The sequence below is a fragment of the Peromyscus eremicus genome, chromosome 14, assembly GCF_949786415.1.
Source record: "Peromyscus eremicus chromosome 14, PerEre_H2_v1, whole genome shotgun sequence".
NCBI classification, from domain to species: Eukaryota; Metazoa; Chordata; class Mammalia; order Rodentia; family Cricetidae; genus Peromyscus; species Peromyscus eremicus.
The window spans coordinates 34,051,474-34,073,643 of record NC_081430.1 but is presented as its reverse complement, the minus strand read 5'-3'; the positions used below and the strand labels follow the sequence as shown (position 1 = coordinate 34,073,643).

General features: G+C 36.1%; 1 protein-coding gene and 1 non-coding gene across 6 annotated transcripts; both read right to left on the bottom strand.

The window, feature by feature from the left end:
* Positions 1-9: 9 nt before the first annotated feature.
* Positions 10-21,802, bottom strand: Prpf39 (pre-mRNA processing factor 39). 5 transcript variants are annotated; one of them, XM_059279858.1, is made up of 14 exons: positions 21,488-21,802; positions 20,926-21,051; positions 20,162-20,280; positions 14,817-14,984; positions 9,519-9,684; positions 8,890-8,997; positions 7,219-7,383; positions 6,778-6,904; positions 5,998-6,266; positions 4,785-4,969; positions 2,500-2,574; positions 1,284-1,398; positions 1,070-1,136; positions 10-290 (listed from the first exon to the last, which is right to left on the bottom strand). In XM_059279858.1, exons 1-13 carry the CDS (start codon positions 21,800-21,802, stop codon positions 1,080-1,082), a joined length of 1,995 nt encoding a protein of 664 aa, XP_059135841.1. In that variant the 3' UTR covers positions 10-290; positions 1,070-1,079. The 5 variants fall into 5 exon arrangements, with proteins under 5 accessions (XP_059135841.1, XP_059135844.1, XP_059135840.1 ...); XM_059279861.1 differs by lacking the exons at positions 10-290; positions 21,488-21,802 and adding exons at positions 20,409-20,571; positions 20,675-20,742 and having other exon boundaries at positions 778-1,136; positions 20,926-21,029; XM_059279857.1 differs by lacking the exon at positions 10-290 and having other exon boundaries at positions 778-1,136.
* LOC131924809 (small nucleolar RNA SNORD127) lies at positions 5,859-5,945 on the bottom strand. Its single transcript, XR_009383068.1, has one exon. It is a non-coding gene; the product is annotated as a small nucleolar RNA SNORD127 (small nucleolar RNA).
* Positions 21,803-22,170: the final 368 nt, after the last annotated feature.

Sequence of the window (22,170 nt, the reverse complement as noted above, 5' to 3'; positions counted from 1 at the left end):
GTAATCCCCTGGAAGTCCCTTTAAGTCTCAGATATTTTACTATAGCTGTGTAAAGTATTAAAGAGAACTGCTTTTCCTTTTACCTCATATTATAAACTAAAAGGCTCAATAAAAATGTCATGGATTGTCTTGATTTGACTTATTCTGTGTTGCTGTATTAATGTTCGGATTAGGTAAGCAGGACTTGGGAGTTCATCCAAATAAGCGTATAACCGTTAATCAAGGTGGCTATCTTTGTCCAGGACATTTTTAAAAATATTATTCCATGGTGAAAGGTCAAAGGCATAGAACTTGAAGCAGAAAATCAAAGTAAGTAAAACATTCTGGTAGGAAGATAATAAATTTAAAGAAGGCTTACTTCAAAGCAATGTTAATCTGTATTTGGTGTGCCTCCCCCAAATGAATTCATAAACAATTGCTGCATGAGTCTTCACTTTTATTACAAAAATGACGATAAATTTGATCAAAATGAAAGCTTGCTCGCAAGTTTTACATGAATATTCTAGATACAGTCTCCCAATTCATACTTTGATATTTCATTTCTTAAGGGGATCCTGACTTTCTCATTACACTTTCTCATTTACAATCTATTCCAAGGCAGAGCATGTTAATAGTTCATCTTTCTTGCAATTAGAGCCAAATTTCCAAGTATAACTGAAACATAGAGACAACCTTAACATTTAAGGTTAAAAATCTTTCTTTTAAATCTTTTTTTAAGGAGATAAAATTCTCAATAACCAGCCCTTATTTTTTTTTCCCAGAATCTTGTAATCTTTTTCCCTACACTTAAGGCTACAAATCTCTTGCGTTAGCTGCAAAAGAATTCTAGACCACTTAAGTAAAATAAAATAAAAATTAAAAAAAAAAGTTCTCCAATAAAAAGTAAATTTTAAAAATGGTAGGAAAAGTTTCTATAGTATACTACTAATTGACATTTTCTACTCTTAACTAAACAAATGTTACACAGAAACTGGGAAGACAAATTATCAAATACAACAAGCTTATGCTATGTTTACATCCTTCAAAAAAAATAATTCCACATTTCTCATATAACCAATCTGAAATTTACATTTTTTCCATCAGGTTGGAGGTGGAGGATAATACTGTCCATAATTCCAAGGATTCTGATAATTATACTGAAAAGGTAAAAGTAAATATGTCAGCATACTAGAATTACAGCTATGTTCCACATATAAAATTAAGCTGTTGAAATTCCACCACTAAATCAGAAAAGGAAATATACAATATAGACCTACAATGAAGAATAAATTATGCAGACTTACCTGATACCAGGCACTGTAATTATATGCAGCTTGATTTGCCTGTAAATCCCCATCAATGATTTGTGCTGATGACATATCTTCTGTGTGTGCTTTCTTTTCTTCTGGTTCTTCTGAACTATGTGAAAAGCCAAAATAGAAACTCAAAATTCCCAGAGATAGGACCTTTCTTAGACAACTATACTGTGTACTTTTGTCTTAGTTAATGCTTTCAACCATCTTTTGAGAGCAAGATACTATTCAGAAGGTAATGGGGGGAGGGGGGGGAATGGATGGATATATGCCTGCCTAGACAAGCTGTGGTAAACAGACTGGAGACTAAGCCCAGTTTACCTTTCGTTATGGAGCAATCTCTGAAACTTCTCCATCCTCAGAACTTTACCTCCCATTTCTGCCAAGGAATGTGACCTCTAATATATTCCTGAGATGCTATCGAGATTAGCTGCCAAGAGCATAGATGGTACTGATCCCTGTCCTCAAAGGGTCAATCAACAGCAGTCTGCCACTCCAAGTAATAGATTTAAGATTTTTCAACAAGGTAAAACAAAACCCCTTTCCAATCTGGCCTTTGACTTTTTAGCCTTCTTACTCTTGACAAAATCTACAACTCTCCATTTATACAGGGTGACCTCATGCTGAGAAATTACATGCTTAGTTCTTTCCTTATGCCAGAGGTGGCAAACTAGCCTAGAGTCTGGATGTGACCTGTGTTTCATTTGTCCTTGATGTTTAAAAAAGACTTGTAAATTGGGCATGGTGGCAAATGCCTTTAATCCTGACTAAAACTAGAGATTGTCTACACAACATTCACGTTTCTGCATAACCTGTTACAGCTAAGCAGTTACGCCGTAGATGAACAAACTTTGCATCACAAACTTACCTCCAATTCTTTATAGAAACAAACCCCACTGTGCTTGCCACCAGATTGCCCTGAACTGTCACCCTAACTATAAGGATTTCCTTAACTACAACCCTCAACTTAGGGCCAGTGGCCCAACTCTAAATGGCTTTCCAACTCTCAGTCTCATCTCCAGGTCCAATGGAATCCTCATTTTGGGCCTTGGAGAGTGGTAGGCTGAAGGCAATCTTCATACTTGCTTCTAAGCTCAACCATTCATGTTTTTTTTTTTTTCAAGCCATAAAAGTACATGTTTTAAAGCGAATTTTCATATTGAAATGTTTTAAGCATCCCTTCCTGATTTATCAGGAAATTACATACCCATTTTCAGCTTTCCTTTTTAAAGAATCCTGTTCCTTTAGGAGTGTTTGATGTTCATCATATGCATTCAGAAGCCTGAAGAGGAAGAAAAACAAAATCCTTTGGGATGTATAAAACATTTTTTTAGAAAGATTTAAGTTATTTCCACATAAGAAAACAACTTATATAAATTTGTAACTGGGCTGTTTGTCTTGTCTTTTAAGACTTAAATCTTAGTTCTGATATCCAGATGCTCCATACCTACATGTTTAACAGCATACATAGTACACCTTTCACTGAACCAGTAATTTGTTTGGATATTACTACCAAATCAAAATGATAGCTCATTTAATTTTGTAGGTGCCAATCTTAAGAATTTGCTGTTTACTGCTGATAGTACAACCTCTGAACTGCATCAAGATCCTAGTTCTGGCCAGGTGTGGTACGCATGCTGTTAACCCTAACACTCAGAAGGCAGATAGATCTCTGAATTCAAGGCCAGCTAAGGCTCACTTCAATTTAAAAACAAAACAACCCTACTTGGTTCTGGAGAAGTAGGTTCAATGGGTCAGTGCAGTGGTTCTCAACCTTCCCAGTGTTTCAATCCTTTAATACAGTTCCTCATGTTGTGGTGACCCCAACCATCAAATTATTTTCATTGCTAAATTAATTTTGCTACTGTTATGAATCATAATGTAAATATCTGATATGCCGAATATTTGATATGTGACCCTGAAAAGGGGTTGAGAACCACTGGGTCAGTGGGTAAAGTACTTAACTACCATGTACTAGGCCTTGGATTCAATACTTAAGAGTACGTCACATACTATTCCACTCATACACATTACTGTTAATGTATTCTGTTACCATCGCTGTGTTTCTCTTCATCAGAATCCAATAGGAACTAAATGAAACTACCTCTTCTAGGAAGCGTGACAAATCTATTTTTATCCATACAGATCAAGCATATGTCAATCCATATACTTTTGTAGAACCCAAGAAATATACTATCCCAATGAAAAGCTAACATTACATAAAGTCAGTTTTTCTGTATACCTTCTTCAGTGTAAACAATAACTGTAGAGTATACAAGGTAGTTAAGAGCAGAAACTATGAAATAGGGTCGAATTTCATCCTCCTAATACATGACTTGAAAAACTTGGGTATCTGAGTGAACCTCTCTCTACTGACTAAAACAACAGTACTTGTATCCATTTAAATGGCTATAATTGTTATATAAATACAAAATATTTAGCATGATTTCAAGAACTGAAATTACTAGCTGTGTCAAGCTGTAAACTTACCATCAAAAACATCCACACATATGTAGACACAATTTAGAATGGTTTCAGTGGGAATCATTGTAAATCATATCAGCAAAGGCACATACATGCCTATTAGGCACTGGGATATTTACTTACTAGCAAGAGAGAAAGACCGGAACTTTACCAATGTTCTAGGCAGTATTTCTACTTTCCAGGTTACCAGATTTAAATCTAAAGTTTAGATCTTATCCTCCCCTTCCCCCAAATCTACAGCAAACCCTTACATCATCCTTAACTTGTAGCCTTTTATGATTCAGGAGGATGAGTCCAGTGAGCAAGATCTGTGTGACCACATCTACCTTCTTTTCCAAGCTGAGATTAGATGCAATTCCTTTTCCAGACTAATCCTATCTTAGCTCTGTGCATGTTGCTGAGGACTGAATTCAGTGCCTTATACATGACACATAGTCCACCACTGAGCTTTACATCAACTACAGCCACCCCACCTACCTACCTCATAGTTAAGTTTCTATCTCATTTCTCTTTTTGCAGGGCCCACATGGTGGAAGGAGAGAACTGAGGGCTACAAAGTGTCTTCTAACCAGAGCATATGCATACACAAATAACACTCATTTAAAAGAGGAAAATGGTTTTGAAGAAATGATAAAGCTTAAGTCATATTAAGCATACACATATTTACAAAACTGAATTTACCTCCACTTGTCTCTGAAAGAAAAGTAGCTTTAACAAACACTTTTAAATTTAGCATTATATCCAACAAGGTAGTTCAGCACCTGGTGACCTGAGTCTAATCCCTAGCGCCCAGGAAAAAGTAAGAGAAAACCCCATGAAGTTGTCTTCTGACCTCCCCACATATATTTTGGAACACATGCACTCCCTCCCATACATATACATCATATATATAATAAGAAAAATATTTTAAAATAAATTTAGCAATGTATTAATGTAACCATCAAATTATCATCACAAAATAACAATGCTCATATTCCATTAAAAAATATGATGAATTTAAGATCTTACTTATTAACATCTGAACCAAAATCTTCAAGGAATTCCACTTTTCTCTGAGAAAATGTAATTCTCATTTTAATAGGCAATGAACCATGAATGGCCTTGTCAAAGCAATTGAGGATACTTTCTTCATTTTGTTTGAGATCACAACTGTATTCCATTTCAAGTAAATTGAGGTATAACTTTGTGTTCTCCTGAGTAAAAAGCAGAATCAATTAATAACATTCCTACAATATTTTAATTAAAGTATAAATGTTTAAGATTAAAATATAACTCATGTCAGTATTTCCAGCATGTATATAATGAAATGAAACATATTCTTCAGGACATATTTTTTCCCTGTCCTGTTGGACTGGACAGCAGACAAGTATTCTGTCACTCGGTCACAATCCCTGTGCTACTTTAGCAACACTGCTGGGTTGTGACACTATTATTCCCACACTGTGCAGTATGTTGTTACATGCTAACCCATTAAAGCTCAATATCCTATGTTAGTTAGCTGGACTTTGCCTAGCATGAAAATTGGAAATTAAAATACAAAAAGATAATCTGTATATTACACCTCAAACTTGTATCTTCAACAGGCCCAATACAGCTTAAAATCTACAAAATGAAACACTTCCAGTACACTAGCTTTTAGTAACTCTTATATAATAGGAACTTTTTTGTTTTTTGGTTTTTGGTTTTTGGTTTTTTTTTTGTGTGTGTGTGTGGTTTTTCTAGACAGGGTTTCTCTGTGTAACAGCTTTGGCTGTGCATGTAACTCGCTTTGTACACCAGGCTGGCCTCGAATTCATAGAGATCACCCGCCTCTGCCTCCTGAGTGCTAGGATTAAAGATGTGCACCAACAACAACTGGTAAAAATAACTTCTGCAAAAGAAAATCACTATACTACTTTGTTTGATACTGTTATGCTTTTGTTCCTAAAGGATTCTCCCAGGTTCTTTATTCTATTTAACAATCATTAAGTTTCTAAAATTTCTAAAGTTAATTACAAAGACCACAATATTTACAATTTTAGCTCACTAATCATAATTTTCTCAAACTTTAAATTCAAAGTAATTAGGAAAAAATGTTAAAAATGGCAACATCAGTTTAGAGGGACTGTTGTCCTCATTTAGTAATAAAATATATTACTGTATAGACCAAGTCTTTCATCATGGTTGCCAAAGTGAAGAAGTACTGGCTTTTTATGGAAGATGTTGTTTAAAACATGCGTACCTTATCTCTTTCGATTGCTTCCAAAAGTACCTTTCTTGATTTTGGAAGATTTTTTTGTATTTTGAAAAGATGTCGGGCTAGTTTAATAGCATAAAATGATGACTCATTATTTGATTTGGCATTCTTTATAGCATCTTGAAGCAAATGTTCAGCTTCTTCCATATTTCCATGCCGTCGTTCTAAACTTACTCTTCTCAATCGAACCATTGCCAGTCCTAGAACACATTCTTCAAATGTTCTCAAGATAGTCCTGGCTTCATTAATGTTCCCTAAAACAGTAATTAAATGTTTATATTTTTGTTTAAATTTCCAAAATACACTTTACATCACTTTTGTTTAAATTTCTGAAACAGACTTGATATCAAGAACTGAAAAACATTAGCCCACAGACTAAATCTAGCTCTCTATTTAGGGGGTTGCGGGATTTTTAAGTAGCCATGCTTATTTTGTACTGTCTATGGCTGATCTTAGATATGATATGGCAAGGTTGAATTGTTAAGGAAACAACATAGCTTTTATAGAAGTAATTAATCAAATTCTTCTTTATACATCCCTCAGTGCAGTAATTCCATACTGACAAAGTGCTAAAGTAGCATTTAGGAGCACCAGGCTCACTTCTCAGTACCCACAACCATCTGTTAAGCACAGTCCCAGAGGAATCCATGCCCTCTTCTGGTCTTTGTAAACACTTAAGCACAGATATGCATGCAGGTAAAACACCCATTCATTCACATAAAATAAATTAATTAAAATAAATCAACTGAACATTCTCCTTCTTACCCTGCTGTTCCTCAAAAGCTGCCCAAAGCATATGTGCCATGGGTTTCTTTGGAAGATGAACAGTACAAGCTCTGCTGAAGACATGCCTTACTCCTTCAATGCTATGGTTTTCCATGTACTTGGCATACTACATATAGAAAAGAGGAAATACTGGAATAATTTACAGTTGAACACGTGATTAAATATGTGACAGAACGATAAAATTCTATTTGTAAACCCATTCAGCACCTTTATTGAACCACTAGACTAGTTTCTGTAAGGAAGGACGAAGAGAGGCAACGAGGTTGGCATATGCAGCAGTCAAATCTGGTTGCAAGCAGACCATCTCCTAATGCAACAGATATAGTTATATGAACAACATTCAACAGAAGTACAAAAAAGGTTAGTCACTAGATCAATGTTTATAATATATTCAAGTTAAACACTATGTCATTTTCTTACCTTAATCCAAAACTCCTCATAGAGGGCACAAGATATGACACATCTTTCAAAGAGAACCACAACTCTTTCATGAGTCCCATTTTCAATTTCAAATTCTAAGTATTCTTTCCAGTTTTTTAGTTGGGCCTTTTCCAAAGGTTTCACATGAAAATAAGGTCTTTTAATCTGCAAAAAAAAAAAATATTATATGGCAATAAAAGTAAACCAAAGTCAAAACATTAAGTACAATTATATAGATAATTTTAAATACAAAGAATAAAATTTTAAATTCATTACTAATTTTTCAGGGTGGAGGGGGCTTGAGACAGAGTCTCTGTAGACCAGGCTAACCTCAAACTCCCAGAGATCCGTTCGCCTCTGTCTCCTAAGTGCTGCCATTAAAGACTTATGACACTATACCTGGCATAAAATAGTTTTTTTTTTTTTAATTAAAATTATTCAACCTCCATGAGTTTGACAATGGAAAAGAACACATCTTCCATATATTCAGTCTTTTCAAACAATACGTATTTTATTTTTACTTAAGTGTATGTGCACCTATGAGTTTATATACACTACTTGCATGCAGGTACGGGTGCCCAGAGTCCAGAGAGTGTGGATCCTCTGAACTGCACTGACATTTCTGAGCCCCCTACAACATGGATGATAGGAAACAAACTTGGATCCTCTACAAGAGCAGCAAGCACTCTTAACCACTGAGACATCACACACCAGTCCTATTTAGTCATTTTTATAATAATAGTGAAAATGTTATTCTTTATTACTTATTTTTAAATTGATCCATTTTAACATAGTTATATATGGATAGAAATGAGAGTAGACAAGGAGACCATTAAAAGAATTATTCTTTGATTACTAAGGTAAACTATATTGTGCATTTATCAAAACTATTTTACAGCCAGACACAATACAATAGACGTATAACTCCATTCACAGGCTAGGCCATGATAGGGTAATTTACAAAAACAAAGCCATATTATAAACTTAAGCCTAGGGCTACAGAAGCTAAACTGCAGGTGAGTTAAGTAGGGTAAGAAGAACTCAAGAGGAAAGACGAGAAAAATATAATCAAGTTGACTATGCTGATGGTAGTACATATCCGTGAACTACTGAACTACATACTTCAAAGAGGAAAACTGTTTGACATATACCTTACCAAATCAGTAAGAAAATAGTTAAATTTGCAAGAAAAAAAATATTATTCACCTATAATGGATGGATTATGTATTTATTTTTGAGATGGTGTTTGATGTAGCACAGGCTGGCATAAAACTTACTGGATAACTGAAGATTACTTTTAATATTTGAACTTTTTATCACTAGCTTCCAATTGCTGAGTTATAAGATTTGGCACCAAACCTGGTCTAAATGTGGTGCTGGGATCAAACCCAGAGATTCATGCATGTTAGGCAAGCAGTCTACAAACTGAGCTTAATGCCCAACCCTTATAACGGCTGTTTTATCTAAGGTGTAACTCAATAATCAGGAATCTTGCATTTGAAATCTAAATGCAGTAAGATTTTAAAACTGGTCATGGAAAATGTTAAATACAATTGAGACGCATACCTTGAGTTATTACTTCTACAAATAGAAAGAAATATTAACAATGGTTTCACTGCTATAAGAAGAAATCTTATTTTTAAATTTTGAAGACTTATAAAAAACACTTACACCTTCTTCAAATGTCCACCTCTTACTAACTTCATGCTCATTATAATTAAACATTTCTTGATGAATTTCAATGATTCTATGTCTCATGTTTTCTATTTCAGTAATTAGCTTGGAAAAAAAGAAAAAAATTAATCTTGTAAGTTACATACTGAAAATTCTCAACATCACACACTTTAAGTATCTTCTACAGATATTTCATTCTTCAGCAGGGAGTTTTTAATTGTTAGGTGTTATTATTTTAAATACAATTGTTTGTTTGCTTTGGTTTTTGAGACAGGGTCTCTATACATAAAACCGTGGCTATCCTAGAACTCACATGGAGACTAGATTGTCCTAGAACTAACAGAGATCCACCTGACTCTGCCTCCCAAGTGCCATCATACCCAGCTTTAAGTATGATTTATAAAAGAACTTCAAAAAGCCAATTTCTTATGTAATTTTAAAAAAAGGAATAGATTATAGTCAAAGTAAAAACCTTTTTCTAAACTAAGTTACTTCCAGTCTCATGGTAAGACTTTCTCCTTTAAATTCATACTTAAATCATACTGACATAAAGGCCCTGAACTTACTGCCCTTCCACATATGCTACCTAGTTTCTTATGTACTGAACATATGATTAAAAAGCTTACCTTTGCTGGGTCAGTTATGTCTTCAATTCCTGATGGAAGGTCATCACCAGGAGGTCCATCATCACCACTGTGTCCATTTACAGAAGCTAATTCCCTTCTCAACTGAATGAACTGTTCACCAGTTAAAAGATCTCTAGGCAAGTTATTCTGTACATGTTCTTTAAATCTGAAGGAAGAATTAAAAACCACATGTCAGGTACCTGCTACATATTATTCCTTCAAGTAAGCAGAGAAACAAATCAGAATATCCTAACATTTCTCTTATTCTGTATTAAAATCCTACCACTTAATATATATTTATATGTATGTATTTAGTTTCCACTCGGTCTTTGCAGTGGAATATAGAGAACAGATACACAAATTCCAACTCTAGTATTCTCTGTGATTATTGGATTTTTCTCTTCTCCCAATCTTAAATCTATAAAACAATATATCTACTTTGCAAATTTAAATAAAACATAGCCAATTCACATTAAAGTGATCATAAAATGTTTACACTATCATCCTACCTACCAATTACTCCTCCATACATTTCTGTTTAACAACCTAATGACACGGGCTTCCTTAAGGTCACCAGTTACCATACATGCAATATCAACGGATATTTGTTCTCCAGTACACCCTCTATCTTCAACATTTGAGCCTGCTAACCATGTTTTCTTACTTTTAGAATCTTCTTCACAGCTTGGTTTGTGAGGTACCACTTTCTTGGTTTTACTCCAAGTCACTTTCTGATTGCTGCTTAATTCTGGTCCCAATGATTAGATAAAATTATTAGGTCCCAATTATTTCCTGCCCTTAAGGCTTTGTTCCCAGGAATTCTCTTTTAGCCTTACATTTTTATATACTTTCTGGCTAAAGTCATTAACAGAGCTTGAAGTAATTACTGTATCAATAGAACTCAAAACTATAACAAAAGTCCAAAATTTTAAAATTGCAGATTATTATATCCAATTGCCAAAAGTCTACAGAAAAAGAAAATGTATTTTTTTATATGAACATAAACTAGTTTCAAACTAATGTATAAAAACTTAAACTTTCTTTTGAGAAACTGACTCACTAGCTGACACTGGCCTGAAACTCAAAATCTTTACTTCCATCATGGATTATAGGCCATGTACCATCACATCCAGCTAACACATTTTCAAGAAAACGTCATTTCACTATTTTATCTAAACATACTATTTCATACACCCCAAATTTTAACTGGAACCACCAAAAAAGAGCTCAAGTATCTTCCATCTTGATTTTAACATGGAATCTCCTATACTATATTTATTTATTGGGCTTTTTGTTTTTTGAGACAAGGTCTGTCTATAGCCATGGCTGGCTTGGAACTCTATGATCTGCCTGTCTCTACCTCCACAGTACTGAGGCTAAAGGCATGTCTCACCATGCCTGCCAGACTGCCTAGAACTCACTATATACCTGAGGCTGGCTAAGAAATGATCTCCTTCTCCCCACCACCACGTGCTATCTCCCAGTCTTTCCCAGTTAATCATTTACATCCATGGGATAACAGATCCTACTGATTCTGTTTTCTAAATACATCTTTTTGACCTAACTTTTCACCTGAATAAAGGTGTCTCCCAACCTCAAGTCATGTAATTTCCTTCCTCCAAAGTTATTAAAAACATTAAAAACAAAACAAAAACAGTGACATAAGCAGAATGTGGTTATGACATACGCCTTGTAATCCCAGCATTGGGGAGGCAGAGGCAATCCAGTACTAGAAGGCAGATAGCAGAATTCCCCAGGGCTCGCTGGCCAGCTAGCCTAGCCAACAGATGACCTGAAAATCAGTGTGAGACCCTGTCTCGGAAAAGTAAGGTAAAGGGTGATGAAGAAAAACACAGGAGGGCTGGAGAAAAACACAGGAGGGCTGGAGAACACTGGCTGCTTGCTCTTCCAAAGGACCCAGGTTCGACCCCCAGCATCCTAACTGTACTTCCAGTTCCATAGGCATCAGGAACATATGTGGTACATAGACATACGTGCAGGCAAAATACACACATAAAATTAATTTCTAAAAGATAGAAAAACACAAGACTTCAGCCTCTCAACCTCTGACAAGCACATATACATTTTCCCACCAATATGCAAATAATTAAATTAAAAACACTAATACTGATGAGTGTGGTAGTATATATCTTTAATCCCAGCCTTAGGAGGCAGAGGCAGGTAGATCTCTGAGTTCAAGTCCAGCCTGGTATAAAGAATAAGTTCCGGGACAGCCAGAGCTACACAAAGAAACCCTATCTCAAAAAACAAAAACTAAATCTAGCAGGACACTCATTTGAAAAAAGATTTGGAGGACTGAAAAGAGCTCATTAGTTAATAGCATGCACCACTGTCACGGAATATCAGAGTTCAGTCCCCAGCACCCATGCTAGTTGGCTCACAACCACCTAATTCCAAATCCAAGAGATCTGATGCCTTCTTCTGCACTCCACAGACAACTGTACTCATGTGCACATACCACCCTGCCAAGCCACAATCTCTCTCTCTCTCTCTGTCACACACACACACACACACACACACACACATATGTATGAAAGATTTGGAAGGACTGAGAATATAGCTCAGGGATAAATAAAGACTCAGAAAACACAGACTTCTTAAAAAAACAAAAACAATAACAAAAAAAAAAAACAAGGGGGGGGGGAAGACTGTCTGAAAGGCCTTATCTCATTCCCAGAAGATTTTTCTGTTTCCAGGTAATTGTGAAATAAGCAGCTTTGAAAACCAAGTAAAGTACATTCTGCTTCACCTAAGGCACTGAAGTAAACCCAAGTGACCATGGGCACCTTTAAAATTGCTGTTATGTGGAAGGCAAAGGAGCTCACGATCCCTATCCCTGAAGAGCTATTCACAGTTAATGGTTTCTGGGGAAGTCAGTTTTCTTTAAGTATGGCTGGCCCCTGGTAGGTTGACCATACTCCAGTGGATGACTTCATATGCCACGAGTGTATGGGCTATATATTAAGAAAGAAAGTAAAACAAACCAAAACAAAACCAAGCATTCGGTTGTGTGCACACACATGCACACACAAGATGCACGCACACATGCATGCACTACAGTTGAGAGGGGTAGGGAGTAATTAAGGGGTAAATATGATTAAAACACAATGCATGAAACTCTTAAAAAAATATGAAAAATTAAAAAGCAACTTTTCTAGTAGCAGAAAGCTAGTATTTCCTTGATTAAGGTCTTGTAAACATAAATGTCATTGCATTTTAGACAAGTAAGAATTAGTCTATAAAAAAGCCTTGTGGGGCCAGGTGGTGGTGGCGCACGCCTTTAATCCCAGCACTCGGGAGGCAGAGCCAGGCAGATCTCTGTAAGTTCGAGGCCAGCCTGGACTACCAAGTGAGTCCCAGGAAAGGCGCAAAGCTACACAGAGAAACCCTGTCTCGAAAAACCGGGAGGAAAAAAAAAAAAAAGCCTTGTGGGGGCTGGAGAGATGGCTCAGCAGTTAAGAGCACTGGCTGCTCTTCCAGAGGCCCCAGGTTCAATTCCAGTACCCACACAGCAGCTTACAACAGTTCCAAGGGATCTCACACAGATACACATACAGGCAGAACACCAATGTACATAAAATAAAAATAAAACAAACTGTAAAGAAAAAAACCTTGTCTTTGGCCTTCATTTGCACAACATGTATATTTATCAAGCATTGCCAAATACAAAGTCTTGTTTTAATAATTTATTTCAGCAAGTGTGTGCCTAGCTCATTATCTCCTAGAAAGTTGTCTTTTTTAGCTCATCAATAATAAGAAACAAGAGACCCAACCTACGATGTTTCTATTTATATTTTTCTTCCTAGTTCCTATTCCCAACACAAGTCCATGTAACTTCTATTTTTAGTAGAGTTATATATAGTAGTTTATAAATATCTCATTACATTTACCTGTGAAATTCATAATACCATATAAAAATTTCAATATATAATACTACTCATAAGAATTAACAAAAACCCACAAAATAGCTGGGTGTGATTATATACACATGTAATCTCAGCACTTGAGACAGGAGAATCACAAGTTCAAGGCTAGCTGAGATAAAACAGTCTCAAAAGAAAACAACCCCACACAAAGTACATATGTTACATACACACACTATAGAGTTAAAAAAAAAAAAAGAAAACGGCAAAGACACAATCTCCTACTTATTTAGTTTCTGGGTTCTGATCAGTGAGGATACCTTGCAGCAGGCAAAGACATGTGGAGCTGATCATGTGGCACACACCTGCAACCACAGGACTCAGGAAGCAGTGAGGAAGAGATTCATGGTCAAGGCACATGGGTGCCACACAGTAAGTTCTAGGCCAGCTAGAGCTACCTACCTAGTAAGACCTTATCTCAAAAGAAAAAGAAAACAAAACCAAAACTACACATGGAACCCACAGTACACAGAAATTTTTTAATGGTACAACGAACGACCTTGAAAAGTTATAGTACTTTTTATAAACAAAATTTATAATTTTTTTTTTTTTTTTTGGTTTTTCGAGACAGGGTTTCTCTGTGTAGCTTTGCGCCTCTCCCGGAACTCACTTGGTAGCCCAGGCTGGCCTCGAACTCACAGAGATCCGCCTGGCTCTGCCTCCCGAGTGCTGGGATTAAAGGCGTGCGCCACCACCGCCCGGCTAAATTTATAATTTTTTTATAAACAAAAAATTCAGAGTGTAAAATTTAAATGGAATTATACTTAATTTGAACAGAGACAGAAAGAAGTTAACACCTACACTACAACCGCTGCTGTTCTGGATATGTTTGTGAACATCAGGAATATACATTTTGTAAACCAGTAAGTTGTTAAAACAAACAAACAAACAAAGCAGCAGAGGCAGCCAAATAAGGTGTGTGTCTAGAATTTCAGATTTTGGGATGCTGAGTTAGGATTAAAGACTCTACGCCAGCATGAGAAACACACTATCTCAAAAAATTAAATAATATAAAAAAAAAAAGCACTTAATATTTGCCAAGCACCATATAAATTTAGTATTACAAATAATAATTTATTAAACTCTGTTTTCTCATTTCTTCACTGTTCTAAAGTACCTCAGATATAAAATGGACAAAGAAAACTTCCTAAACAAAACTAGTAAATTATTACATTTCATAAAATACAAGTGAAATGTCAAAGTTAAGGCATAAATTTGATTCTCTAGAAAATTAGTTTCATCTACTAAGATCCTATACAGCATTTCAGAATAAACTGTAATGCTCAATATTGGGAACTGATCACATAATGTTAAACAACCAAAGGTATTTCAAAGAAAAGATCTTTCCACATACCTCTGAAAATGATGACTGTACAGCTGTGTTGGAATACCAAGAATCCGATCATACACAGCTGTAACTTCTCTCAGATTTCCCTGTTCATTTTCCCAGTTTATATACATTTCCCATAGTTTGTCAGATCGAAAATCTGTTCCTGCAGCTAGAACAGCATGCTCAAAAGTTCTGAAAAATTAAATTACTCTTAAGTTATCTTCTCCAAATAAAATCACTTCTAAATATTATTACTAAATTTAGAAAGTAATATTGAAATCAAAGCTATATTCAGTTGCTTCCTAGGCAAGCATGGATTAAAAAGTAGAAGGAATCATAAAAGAATTGTTTATAGGAAGAATAAGTGAGAAAAAACAAAGGGAAAAGATGAGTATAATGTATACATTCCAAAGTAAGAGGAACATGGTAGATGAAGTATCTGTTATGTATTTGAAAAGTCCTTTAGGACAGAGAACAAAACTGAAGAATTTATAGACAAACTACCTCAATTCAAGGAATATTCCAGCAAAAATGACTGTAACAAGGGACTCAAACTATTATATAAACTAATGAGAAGTATACATAGAACTCTCAAAAGCATCTTTCAAAAGCATCTTTCAATTTTAAACTTTCATTGTGGAAGCAAGTATTCTTTTACGCTATTTAGCTAATCTCAAGAGATATCTGTTTAATCTGTTCAGATCTGACATTTAATAAACAAAACTTCATGACTTGGGAGATGGCTCAGCAAGTTAAGTGCTAACTACATAAATGAGGACTAGAGTTCAAATGTCCAGAACCCTTCTAAATACTAGGTGATGGGTATGGTAGCCTAGCCTTAATTCCAGCACAAGGAATGGAGACACAGGGGATCCTAAGAGCAAGCTAGGTAGCTTTTAAATAACCTAAGTGGCAAGCTCTGGGTCCAACTGAGATCCCACTTCAGTGAATAAGTTGTCAAGTGATTGAGGAAAATACCTAAAAAGTCAGCTCTGGGATCTAACACATATACACCCAGTACACATGAAAATTAAAACAAAAAACACTTTTTGGTGCAGTTTCAAAATAAGCACCTTAAAAAAAAAAAAAATCAACCAAGGGCCAGTGAGTTTCCTCAACAGGTAAAGTCACTTGCTAGCAAGCCTGAGGACCTGAATTCAATCCTCCAGACTCATTGGAAGAAGAGAACTAACTGACCTGTGGTATAACCTCTCCCTACATACATATTCGTAGGTTTAAAATATTATAAAAAGTCAAGTGAAAACAAAACAAACAACCCTGCCCTTTTACCCCAAACAGACCACATTCCCTAAATTATCTTATAATTTTAACACAATCTCAAATTTTAGGCAGAACAGAAAATTCAAATTCAAAATTTATTTAGTATTATAAGATACAAATATTTTTATATAAGGGTAATGCAGTTAAGCATTTCCTGAAATTATAAGAATTTGAGACATAGTTTCCTGGGCACCTGGCATAGATATAGTATACATACATGTGTGTAAAAAGCACTTATTCACACAAAATAAAAGTATAAATTATTTTTTAAACAGATTAGTGTCCAAGAAAAAAAAAAAAACAGAAAAATGAATGTGTGAGAATTTAATGTATATAAAAGGAGGCATTTTTTTTTTTCTAATTTATTTTTTCTTTCGGTTTTTGAAGACAGGGTTTCTCTATCTAACAGCTCTGGCTGTCCTGGATCTCGCTCTGTAGACCAGGCTGGCCTTGAACTCAACAGAGATCTGCCTGCCTCTGCCTCCTGAGTGCTGGGATTAAAGGAGTGAGCAAAGCAGGCATTTTAAATCAACACAGACTGAACTATTTAGCAAAGGGAAGGGTTAATGTGTATGTCAGAACAGCTAGATGAATGACAGAAAAATATTTAAAATTAAAAGTACAGGGCTTAAGAGATGGCTAGCAGTTAGGTTTGATTCTCAGCACACACAAGGTGGCTTAATCATCTGTAACTCTAGTTACAGGCGTGCCAACATCCTTTTATGGTCTCCACAGACACCAGGCACACACATGTTGCAAAGACATACATGCAAGCAAAAATACCCATATACATAAAATAATTCTTTAAATTAAAAATACAGAATTTATATATTCTTGGCAAGAAAGACACAAAACTCAGAATCCAATGACTTAATTTTTAAAGACAGGTCTCCTCATGTAGCCCTGGCTAGCTTGGACTGCACTATGTAGACCAGGCCTACTCCAAACTCACAGAGATCTGCCCGCCCATGCTTCTAGAGTGTCAGGATTAAAGGCATGTGCCACCATTCATGACTGAATATTTTAATACATTAAGAGAAAAAGTATAATAAAAAGACACTGAAAAAGTTTATTACTTTTCTTTTTTAGTATTTTTCGTATTTCTATTTATGTGTGTATGTGTGTCTGTATGAGTATATGCAGGATCCAGAATGCAGCACTGGATATACTGGACCTGGATTTACAGATTGCTATGAGACACCTGATGTGGGTGCTGGAAACTAAACTTGGGTCCTTTGGAAAAACACACAGTGCTTTTAATCAGTAAGTCATTTTACCATGCAAAAAACAAAGTTTAAAGACATATTAGTACTGAAAGAAATGTTTACTATACTATATAAATTTAAAGTGTCCAAGTGTGCATGTGGCAAGCATATGCATGTTTATATGTAAGAAGAAAGATGTTACTTCCCTAGAACAATCTCAGTGAATCCAGAGAATTACCAGACACTGAGGAAAGCTGGGGAAAGAATGACAACATAATAAAGGCTGAAGGGTTAGATGAAGGTCTGCTTAATCTTTGGTGGGGACTCTGACCAGCTGTGAGATTTCAGAACTTAGGTTTACATTCATCAGGCAGATCAGCTGCTCCTCCTCTGAAGAAATTGCTTAGTGTAAGCCTTAGACCAACAGGATTTCTCCAACAAGAAACTGAATGTCTTTTATTTTTTATTTCAAGTATCCTCTATGAAGAAGCTACTGGCTATACTTCTACAAGATGGGCATAAACAAGAAAGAAAAGGATCTATCAAACTTCAATAAACAGAGCCTGCAACCTAGGAATAAAGTGAAGACATTTCCTAGAACCATGGTGATGAGAAAATCCAAAACTGTATGGCAGAACTAGATGACAGCACGGAGTACAGACTGCAGAAGAAGAGAGGCAGCTACACGAGGGGGAGGGAAAGAGAAATAAGATCTACAGATTATCAAAAGATCTGTTGGGAAAGCTGTAAGAAAAGCCTTTCTCTAGACAAATGAGAAACATGGTTGAGAAGTAGTAACCCCAGGGAAAATACGACTATTAAAGATGAGTATGATAAAAAAATACTCAGACTCAAAATGACTAAAATACTATAGCTATACTGAAATCCTATAGCTATACTGAAAAGGTAAGAAATGGAAAAACAGGGCTGGAGAGATGGGTTAGTGGTTGGGAGCAGTGGCTGCTCTTCTGGTAGACCCGAGTTCAGTTCCCAGGCACCCACATGGCAGCTCCCAACTGTCCCATTTCCAAGGAAAAAGAAAAAAGAAAAAGAAAAAAAAAAAAAGAAATGGAAAAACAGAGTATATGCATGCATTCTTTTTTTTTAATTGTTCATATGCTTATTCTTTTTTTTATTTTTTTTTATTTTGCAATACAGTTCAGTTCTGCATAGCCACAGATTCCCTTGTTCTCCCCCCTCCCACCCTCCTGCATGCATTCTTTTTAAAAGCAATAACTGCTCTAACCTGCTGAGCCATCTCTCCAACCCTAATACAGGCATATTAAAGGAAAGTTGGGGTGGGTATGTGAAAAGGCCATGGAAAAGTGACTATTTTCATGAATTTGTGAGAGCGTAAAATTGATACCATTTTTGAGGACCATTTGATAAAATTTCTTTGCAAACATGTTCTATTTTTAATGCATTCCATAAAATACACTCGGAGACATTTCTGCAGCACTATTTCCTATAATAAAAATTTGGTCAAATAAAAATAGGACTTTAAAGGGAAGTTCCTTGTCTGTGTATCCTGCATAATGGGCGTTAACAGCTTAGATGCAAGATTGTAAAACATCGGTAGCGAACTTCTCCCCTCCGGGTTTCTCCCACTGTGCTCTAAGCCTGTATTTAAAACCTCCTCCCTCCTTCAATAAACAGCATTTGGCATTTAAAAAAAAAAAAAAAGGAATATTTAGTAGAGCTGTTCCTGCTAAGAGGCTCTTGATGGCACCTTCATTATCTTGAGAGTGGGTCCTTTCCTGAAGTTCTTAATTCTTTGAAAACTTGGTGCTGTTTCAGCTGAAAAACTAGCCACACTATTAAGGAAAGCTGGTTAAGAAACTGAAAAGTAATGGCAAGCTACACTGGATAATTGTGGATTTCAGTTGTTCTGTAGCAGTTGAATTTTGTGCTTTTTCCCCCTGTATATGTGCTGGTTCTATTCTCTCCAATAAAACTTCTATTTAAAAAAAAAAAAATAGGACTTTAACATTGTATTTTTGCAAGTTAAAAGAATGTTTGGGAGAGATTATAAAACATCCTGTTAAAAACTTGAAGAATATGTAAAATTCACATACAAATTTGTATCTGGAGGCACAGACATTAAGACATTAACCGTGAGGCTGGAAAGATGGCTCACTTGCTGCTCTTCCAAAGAAACCAGGTTCAATTCCCAGCACCAACATCGTAGCCCATAACTGTCGGTAACTCCAGTTTCAGGGGATCCAATGCCCTCTCTGGCCTCCTGGGCCACACCAGGCACTCAGGTGATATACAGGCATACATGCAGACATGAAAAAAGAAAGCTAACCAACTGCCTTAGCCAAGCGGTGGTAGTACATGCCTTTAATCCCAGCACTCAGAAGGAGACAGAAGGATCTCTAAATTAGAGGCTAGCTTGGTCTACAGAGAGAGTTCTGGGATAGCCAGGGATACAAAGAGAAACCCTATCTTAAAAAAGAAAAGAAGAAAAGAAGCAGGGCAGTAGTGGCACACGACTTTAATCCTAGCACTCGGAGGCAGAGGCAGGCTGATCTCTGTGAGTTCAAGGCCAGCCTGGACTACAGAGTGAGTTGCAGGAAAGGCGCAAAGCTACACAGAGAAACCCTGTCTCGAAAAACCAAAAAAAAGAAAAGACAGACATTGACCACAAGTGAGCAAAATGTAAACTTGTAAACTAAGTTAAGGGGGTGTGGAAAAGAGGAAGATTGTATTTTTTTTATGCAATAAAGCATAAGTTTATTTCATGTGCTGTTTTTTAAATAGTAGGAATGAAGCAAATAAATATTAACTTCCAGTTTTAGCATTCATGAATAGTTTTCTTATCAACATCTGAACACTCATCTAAGTATCTTAAAATACATTAAGTATCAAGTATTACCATACCCTCTTATTGTACTGTTCGTCTCAGGATCACCAGGGTCCAATGTTTCTTTTAAGAAGTTTATATAATGGATCCAAAGATCAACACTAAGAGGTATTGCCTGAAGCCCCCGTCGATAAACCTAAGAAGAAAACAATAAACTGTACCTCAAATATTTAATTATTTCTTAAAAGAGAGGCAACACTGTGTTATCCGGTGAACCTTAGAAATACTAATTACTGGAATTTTGTTTAAATAATCTACCATTACCATTTGGGTGGAGGTTGGATAGAACATGGCAATGTTCTGATCCCCACGTGCAGAGTCTTGATCTTCAAAGCGCAGCAGTCCCTGCATTCTGACCGGGTTGTGTGGGCAGGCTTTGGGTTACAGACCATAGGGCACAGACCCATTAGAGCATCAATGACAGCGTCTGACCAAAAATGCAATAAGACGTAGCAAATGTGACTAGCAAACCAACTCTATTGTTTGGAAATTGAGAAACAAATGTAAGTGAGAGAAAAGCCCTGCCCTACTTGTTAAGCTGCAGTGTAATACAGAGGCTTGCACTGCAAAGCTTGACAAACTGTAGAGGTTAACGCACCTGCCAACAAAGAGAGAAAACATTAGCTACAAATGCCACAATAGTGACAAATGCAAATAAAATACCCTATAAAAAATGTCTGATCATAAATGGTAGGTACTGCCAGCCAGAGAAAAAAGAGTGTTTGTTATTAATTGGCTTACAGTACCTAACAGAGAAAACTGTATTCACTGATGTACGCACCTCATCTGATTGTTTAATGTTGTCATGTCGCTTTTCAAGGTCTGCATACTTTTTCCAGTAACCATAGCAATACGGGTAGTGTATGAAAAATTTGTCAAATGCTTTCCTGGCAGCCATCAAGTGATTCTGATGAAAATAAAACAAAGTGTTTAAACATCTTAGAAGTTTTTATCAAAGAAAGAATAATTACTAACTCTGTCAAATAGCAGGGTAGCTTTTTTTCCCCTTAGAGCTGGGGATAAACCCAGGCTCTCACAGATGCCGGGCCAGTGTACTCCACCTTCCTTAAGTGCACTCCCATATCCCCAAGGTAACTATTTCACTAATTTTACATACCCACACACAAACCTCAATTACCACACAATAGTCAGCATTGCATAATCTCTACACAATGCATAATCCTATGTAATTTTCAAAGCTAAAATATATGCTTCTATCATTATTGAACTTAATCTGAAGATTATTTAAGAGATTAAACTTTAATTACAAAACAGAAAGGCTTGAATTGATACTACTAGATTATTCTGTCCCTTTTACATACACCATTTAAATAGTTACTAACCTCCTGTTCTACGTATTGAAGCAAATATACCCAGCCTGTAAAATCCTGAGGATTAGTTTCTACTGTTTTCCAAAATTTCTCAAATTCTGGAGGGAAGTTTCCTTCTGTTTCTGTCACTGGAAGGTCCACAGCACTTGCCATTTCATTTTCTTCCGTAGATGCATTCACGTTGGGAGAGCCATCAGGTGACTGTTCCATCTCCGTAACATTCATAATCTCAGTACTAAAATCTGGATGCTCTACTACTACCTCTGAACTGTTGCCTGTGCTGCCATTATCCGAGTTTCTGTACTCATCCATGTGAGAATTTTGCATAGCTACTTATTTGATCTTCAGTTAATAATCTGCAGAAACACACACACACACACAAAAGAGAAACAGATTTCAAATGCTAGTGAACTTTTTTGTCATGACCAAACTTTTTTTCTGTAGATTTATTTTTTCATTTTATGCACACGAATGCTTTGCCTGCATGCACGTACGTGCACCATGTACATGCCTAATCTCCAAGATCAGAATACAATGTTGGATCCCCTAGAACTAGAATTACGAATGGTATGAGACACCATGTGGGGGCTAGGTACTGAATCTGGATCTTCTGTGAGAGCAGCAAGTGCTCTCAAACACTGACCCAGGTCTCCAACTCCACACTTTTTAAAACCCTGTCTGCCTACTACAAATAC